We start from the raw sequence: 7,854 nt of genomic DNA, 5'->3' as shown, positions 1-7,854 counted from the left end.
GTCGGCGCCTGGCATGCGACGATGCCAAAAAAATTGGTGACGCCGTAACCTTGCTTAACCCAACCACCGGCGATGTCCTCGCCCTACCGCCGATCCCGTGTGTCGGCCCGCCCTGGCCGCAGTTGGCACAAGACGTACAACTTCGGCTACCACAACGCGACAGGGCAGTACAAGGTCGTGCACGTCCCGTGCTTCGTCAAGACCAAGGAGACGCTCAATGTGTTCATGTTGGGGGAGGCGTCCTAGAGAGAGGTTCTGGCCTCTGGCGAATAGTGCAGGTTGGAAGCTGGCCTTTTCACCGTCAACGGGGCCACATACTACGTCACGGAGGGGTCGAAGGAGAAGTTCATGTCTTTCGACCACCGGAGCGAGCATATGAGATCCCATTGCCCATGTCGCCTGGATGAGACCCATGTGCCAGTTGATTCTTGTACATCGCAGGCCGAGCGCCGCAACTAGTTACCACATCGATGGATGCGGCAGCATCGAGGTAATCATCAAATCTAGTACCCCTCACATTGCGACCACCAGAAATGCAGTTTTAGCAGTGCCATGGCCTTTCGATCAAGTATCCAACATTAAAAAACTTCAGTGATTTATGCACCCCTATCTGCATTCGTTAAGTTACAAACCAAGCTACAAATATTGAAGCTTAATTGTGCGGTCCACTTATTCTATAGCGTGGTTGGTACTAGACCGGTAGGTAGAAAAATCCCTTTATTGCCACAACACTATAATCAGACTAATGTTTATTTTTATTTTTGTTAATAACACAAAGTATTTCAAGCTAATATATTTTCCATGCTGGTAGGATACACCATAGAGCACAAACTAATTATTTTTGCAATTTGTAAAACTTTTAAATACTAGATTTTTTGAATTTTTTAAATGATGAAATTGTTGGAAATAGAAAGTTACATATAAATGGAAAAGATCTGTTTTATTATTCTATCTTAAATTTCTCATAATCGTGACCGTTTTAGGTTTGGGTTCTTGACAACACGGGGAAGGAGAAGACCCGGGTTCATCTACAAAGCTTACGATATCTTTCGTTGCATGCCATGGCCATCAGTACAACTCGCACATCCAAACTACATCTACAAAGAGTATGACCTAATGTTTGGGGACTTTGGAGGAAAAGGCCAGAAAGAAACTGTTTGGGTGGTAGCATAAGCTAACCAGTTATGTGAGACCGCGGGGTTTGTAACTGTTCTTTCTAGAAGCCACTAGTTTTTGATATAAAAGGTGATGTCTGTTTGGTTGCACTTTTTTAGAATGACTGGGAAGAAATTCTCGAATGAGACAAAGCAAAACTTGAAGTTATAAATTTTGCTCTTTGCTCATTGATGCTGGCTCCTATATATATATGTTCACAAGTCTGATATGCAATACCAGCTTCACTCAATTGTAACATCCATACATCATCTGAATACTGCCTCCGGAATGGATTATTATTTGCTCAAAATCGTAGCACTCACTGTCACGGCCTCGGCCATAGCCATCCACCTGCTGATCAAAGTCAGGAAATCAGGTCCGGCGAATCTGCCCCCTGGCTCCCTGGGTCTGCCGGTGATCGGCCAGACCCTCGGCGTTCTCCGAGCCGCACGCGCCAACAGCGGCAACCGGTGGATACAGGACCGGGTCGACATACACGGGCCAGTTTGGAAGGCATCGGTACTGTGCACGCCGACGGTATTCCTCACGGGCCCGGCGGCCAACAAGTTCGTCTTCTTCAGCAGCGCGCTGCGGGCGAGGACGCCCCGGTCCTTCCGTCGTATCTTCGGGGACAAGAGCATTGTGGACATGCACGGCGAGGATCACCGCCGCATCCGCGGCGCGCTCATGGAGTTCCTCAAGCCGGACATGCTGAAGCTGTACGTCGGGAGGGTCGACGGCCAGGTGCGGCGCCACCTGCGGGAGAACTGGCGCGGCCGCACCACCGTGCGGGTGCTGCCGCTCATGAAGCGCCTGACGTTCGACGTCGTCTCCGAGCTGCTCTTGGGCCTCGAGACAGGCGCCGTGCGAGACGCCCTGGTCGAGGACTTCCGGCGAATGGTCGAGGGCGTTTTTGCAGTCCCGGTGAACTTCCCCTTCACGACGTTCAGCCGGAGCCTCGTGGCCAGCCGAAGGGCCCGGCTGCTGCTCGAGGGGATCACGCGTGACAAGAAGGCTATGCTGGGGCTGGGCAAGGCCTCGCCGAGCAGCGACCTCATCACCCGCCTGCTCAGCCTGACGGACGGCCAGGGCGAGCAGCTTCTTACCGATGAGGAGATCGTCGACAACGGCATGTTCGCCCTGGTCGCCGGCCATGACACCACGTCCATGCTCATGGCGTCCATGGTCCGGCACCTCGCCAGTGATCCGGCTACCCTTGCCGCTATGGTGCAAGGTAAGTGCTCAGGACGCTGAACAGTAGTCCCAGATTGCTACATTCAATATATATTCCCCTATGCTAGTTATAATAACATTTCATATTATAGGTCGCCGGTAATAGTATATATCATTGTAGACTTTGGGATATATGCATAACACTGACATTCATGATCATGCATCTTGTGTGTTTCTTTTTGTTTGTTCTATTCTTTTGTTTTGCGGGCAGTCATGTGTGCATGCATGTTGTATGCTAATTTGCAGAGCATGAGAAGATTGCAAGCAACAAGGCTGAAGGAGAGGCTCTGACCTGGGAAGACTTGTTAAAGATGAAGCTAACTTGGCGAGTTGCACAGGAGACACTTCGCATCGACCCTCCCTTCTTTGGCAATGTCAGAACAGCACTAGAAGACATCGAGTTTGACGGCTACCGTATCCCAAAAGGATGGCAGGTCCTTGCTAATTTTGACTCCTTATTTACCACATATATCCTCCATTCTAAATTAGTATTTTTTGCGGGCTCTGTTTTAAATTAGTTGACCCAAGTTTTTTCAAAGATGAGTGAATCTACACACTAAAATATACCTAGATATATGTATATCAAGACCAAATCTAACAAAATCTGCACAACTACTTGAAACGCAGGAAGTAGTTTCTCTCAAAAAGGCTAATGCAAACTCTTATCACACTTGTGCTTAGGTGTTTTGGACCGCAAAAGTGACACACATGGATCCGAGAATCTTCCACGAGCCGGCTCAGTTTGACCCATCCCGGTTTGAGAGCCAATCACCTGTGACGCCACCATGCTCCTTCGTCGCGTTTGGCGGTGGCCCCAGAATATGCCCCGCGATTGAGTTTACCAAGATGGAAACATTGGTAACGATGCACTACCTTGTGAGACACTTCAGATGGATGCTCTGCTGCAACCCCGTGTTGTCGCCGCTACATGGCCTACCGATAGAACTCGAGCACAGAACCTCTCTTTGCATTCGACCGGGGTAAACATCAACCCTGGTACCGGTGTTCCTTACTGTGAAAGTTATGCCACCACCTATTGTAATAAGATGCTTGGATTTAATCCCTTGGTTGCATGTAACCTATTGTACACAATATATGTCAGGATTTATACATCTTATATCCACATAACCAGAGTAAAAAGCTAATACATTCTTCCGTACTTACAAAAACTTGAATAAGTGGGGTCCGTTCACGTCTTTTCTAGCATTTCTCATCTCAGCCTCACAACTAGAATTTCTACCTAAGCGTGCAACAACGCGGGTTTTTGCGCAGCTTGATTACCAAAGGGCAATTGAGAAGCTGATAAGAAAGAGGAAGAGTGGAATGTGAAAGAAAACTATCACATCAAGGAAGCAAAGTCACCAGGAGTCCAAATCTGATTGTCAAGAAATTGTAATTATCGATGGTCCAGAAACATCATCCACAAAAAGAGCGAAAATGAGCCTTTTTCTGTAATGCAGCCTAAAATTTGCGATGCTACACTGATGAACACAAAGGAATGCAATGAAGAGCATAGCTGGATTAAAAGAGTACAACAACAACTGTGTTTTTCCAATGCGACAAGCAGGAAATTAAACAGCAAGATGCTTAATTACTTGCTTGCACGACCATCCCCACATTTCTGGAAGAAAATTCAGTGGTTTGATAGTATTAAGTAGATGTAAGATCTTGATAATTAATTTCTTGAATTGGCCTAAAAAGAATCATTCTGTATTGTTGTTTCAGCTTGATTAATAAAAGCCTATCAAAATAATGCAGTTAAAGTAATGTGACTGGAAAGGTGTCTTCGCTTTTCGTGACTGTATAAATAGGCAGAAATTATTCATGGGTCTTGGTGCTAGGCTTTGTGATATTCCACTACAAAGTTTTTTTTGCTGCAGAGAAGCCATCGACAACGCTAAACAAATGCCCAAAAGAATGCCATAGTCTTAACTCCAACATATCACCAATGTCTTAACAGTCAATTAGCTAAATAATAGATGGTTATTCCCGGAAGATGCGAAGAACTGCTAATATTTACGAGGGTTAGTAATCATACTGAAAAAGAGCATCCACTTTCGTTTTTTCTCTGTTGAAAGGGAATACATAATGTGAATGGAGTGCTGGCTGTTTGTTGTTTTGTGAATATAATATACAAAATATGCCCTTGAGAGCTACTGAAATGTCCTTACTGAGAATGAGAAATTCTTAGTCGTCCTGTACTCAGATAATGTGTCTTGTTGCTTTGAGAAACCATTTTGTAGTACACAGATACTAGAAACCCAGTTAAAAAAAAATAACGGGAGAGTAACAATCCAATCCTGTAATTTGTATCATTGTCCAACTTTATTTGTACTGAACTCTGTAATTCTTAACTTTGTCTAATTTTTATTCAACCAGTGAAGAATGCATATTGTTGTTGGAACCAACATCTACGGGGCAAACATTTTATAAATAATTAATAAAACTAAAGTATGGTACTTATTCACGTGTATGCATGACAGGCAAGAGAACAACAAATCTTGCTCACACAAATATATCAGAAAGAAGTGATCTCTCAGTTAATTTAAAAATCTTCTGGTCAACATATGACAACAATTCATGTACCAGCTCAAATGCTAATAGACTGCACATCCTCCTCCATCTTCATCAGTCCACACGACCTCTCCTCTCCCGACCCCTTCCCAACCCCTCCCCAACCCTAACCGCCGCCGCCGCCGGTAGCGCCGCCGGGGCAAAGACCCACAGGGCGTGGTGACGGGGGCCTTTCCTCGCCGGCGTGGGGGACGGCGGACGGGATCTCCCTTCCTCGACGCTCGCGGCGGCGACCGGCGCGGATGGTGATGGGGCGGCGGCGGCTCTTGCGCTGCGGTCTCCCCTCCCCTCTCGTAGGCTTCCATCCGCAGCACACCGACAGGGGCTGGTGGTGGGCGGCGGCCAGGCCCTCGGTCTACACCATGCCCTTCTCCCCGCCTCTAGTCGGTCGTGGAGGTGATCTCGGGCTTCTTCTGCGTCACGAGGGCGCCCGGGGCAGCAGCCTTGGGTTCGACGGAGGTGGTGGCTCTCTTCTGCGCTGGAGAGGGTCGGCCTGCGGTTGGTGGTGGTGGTGGATCTTTTGATCTATCACCGCGATCCGGCGGCGAGATGGAGGAGCATGGAAGCCGGCGATGGTGTCGCCGGTGGAGGGTTGGATTGGCCAGCCCGGGATGGTCGCCGACGTGGGGGTCCGACCTCGTATAAAGGCGGCGGTCCTAGGGCCTCTCTTGCGTGAAGAGGAGGACCTACCGGAGGCTTGGACTCGTGATCCGGCCGCAGGGTTGAGTTCCGGAAGGCTCCGCCGCCGAATGTAACAGTTGCTTTGCCCGGAGTTTGCTGGATCGGAGGTATTCGGTCGTGCGCACCCATGCTTTTATTCCGACCGTTTGGTTCTCGAGGGAGCGGCGCGAAGCTCTTTTTCTGTGTTGACATCAAGTTACTATGGATCCATGATGAAAGTCGGAAGAAGAGAATTTCATGAAGGCCGGAGGGGAGGACTAGCTAAGGGAGGGTCAAGTCTCCGCGCTGTTGAGAGACTGGCTTGGTGTTCCGGGCTTCACAGCGGCGGTATGAAAGTGGGGGCGACAACACAGTGAAGCGCAGAGTCCTACCTTTCGGTGTGAAAACCCAAGGTCCGGCCTTAACCGGTTGTGCCTCGGCAATGGCCTTGGTGGAGGCATTGTTTTGAGAGCGGGGACTATCTTCGTGGTGAAAACCTAAGATCTTTGATCGGGCGACGATGGTGTTTGAGCACCGTTCCCTTCTTGGAGGCGTCGTTTTTTGGAGAGTCTCGTAATTCGGTATTGTCTTGGCGGTGGATGTACTGCTGTTGTTAGGCCCGAGATACTGTAGCGGGACTTTTGTTTCTTAGTTTTCTTTTCCTTTTTTTGGCTGTGTGCATCCGCAGTGCCATTAGGGTGGTGCGTTGTTGTAGAGGCTGGGTGTAATTGGTATCTTTTTGATATTAATATATTCCCTTTATCGAAAAAAATATATAATGGGGTCAAGAATGATATACTTTTCTACGCAAACAATGTGATCAAGTGAAGCAATAGGCTAAATGATCATCAAATTCGGCTTTGCAACAGCAACATGGTCCCGCTCCCGCTCCCGTCGCCCTCCCTGAGGCGACCGGGGCGTCCCAGCCTTCTCCAACCCGCGCCCCCATCCTCCCCTCCCTCCGCCTTCGCCGCCGGCGAGAGCCGCCGGGCAAAGCTCGCACGGTGCCAGCAGCGGCAGACTCTTTCTTCCCGGCGCTCGGCGGACCGACGGGGCGGCTCCCGTCTAGGCGGTGGTGAAGTCCGGCGGGGTGAGCTCGGCCGTAGCTCCCCTAGCCGTGTAGGGTGGCCGGATTGGGGTCGCGGCGGCGGCGCGCGCCTCCAGTCGCTGCTACGCCTGTGGCCTTTGGTCACCTTCCCGTGCGTCGGGCCGTTGGGGCGGTCCGCGTCCGCACGGCAGCGCGATGGGGCCTTGCCGGCGTGGTTTCTCTGGCCGATGGGCTTCCGCTGGCCGTGCGGCGCCTCGCGTGGCGTGGATGCTGATGGCTGCCTTGGGTTGGCCTGCGTTGGCTGCCTAGGGTTTGGCCGGATCTGGGCTTGTGGGCCCAGATCTGGTCCTGGCAAGGCTCGGTCAGTTGTCCTCTCCTGCCGGGGCGGGTGAAATGGGCTTCAAACGTGGTGGTGGCCGCCGGCCATGGTAGTTTCCCTCGCGCGCAAAACGGTCCAATCTGTTGGGCACGCGTAGGAACTACCGTCATCGCGCGGGAACCGATAATCGTGGGCGGCATACCTCGATGGGATGCTAAACCGCTATTGCCGACATTGATGATGTTAGTGCTTAAAAATACGTCTGCACCGTTATCAGGGCCGGCTCTAGAATTTGGAGGCCCCTAGGGCAAATTCTATAAATGGGCCCAATTTAAGCTGCGTGCATGCTAGATGGGCTTAATTTTTTTCCTTTTACCTTTTTCTATATGCACTGTGACAGAAATAATGGACCCCCATTTTGGTTAGGCCCCGAACCATCACACTTCTTGCCCTGGACCAGACCCGGCCCTGACCGTTATGGATATACCCAACGCAGAACGTATAACGTCCACAATGCTGATGTAGTGTAAACGAACGCAAATGATCAATTTAGGCGTCTAAATTCAGGATGTAAATGGCTCATCCGTTGGACAAAACCGAGATGCCGCTTCGGCCGCATACGCGATTAGCTGTTTTGGTGGCAGCCGCTAATTATTTCTTGCGGTTTCCTGCGGCTTAGTGGCGCCGCTTCGGCCGCACATGGGACTGTCTGTGGCCTGTGGCTTGATGCCTCATTCTCTGATGTGATGCCACATGGGACCGAGCAATCTGTCCAGTTCCACCGTAGGGAATTAAGCAGCACTGTCAACGTTAGTTGTTTCCAACGATTCGATAATTTTGGGATGATTGCACATCGTCTAGTGCT

General features: G+C 50.0%; 1 protein-coding gene across 1 annotated transcript; it reads left to right on the top strand.

The window, feature by feature from the left end:
* Positions 1–1,443: 1,443 nt before the first annotated feature.
* Positions 1,444–3,372, top strand: LOC124673203 (cytochrome P450 716B1-like). Its single transcript, XM_047209323.1, has 3 exons — positions 1,444–2,389; positions 2,635–2,822; positions 3,070–3,372. Exons 1-3 carry the CDS (start codon positions 1,444–1,446, stop codon positions 3,370–3,372), a joined length of 1,437 nt encoding a protein of 478 aa, XP_047065279.1.
* Positions 3,373–7,854: the final 4,482 nt, after the last annotated feature.

This window comes from Lolium rigidum, chromosome 7 (genome assembly GCF_022539505.1).
Source record: "Lolium rigidum isolate FL_2022 chromosome 7, APGP_CSIRO_Lrig_0.1, whole genome shotgun sequence".
NCBI lineage: Eukaryota > Viridiplantae > Streptophyta > Magnoliopsida > Poales > Poaceae > Lolium > Lolium rigidum.
Note: the sequence above shows the minus strand (reverse complement) of the source record. Positions and strands in the feature narration are given on the sequence as shown.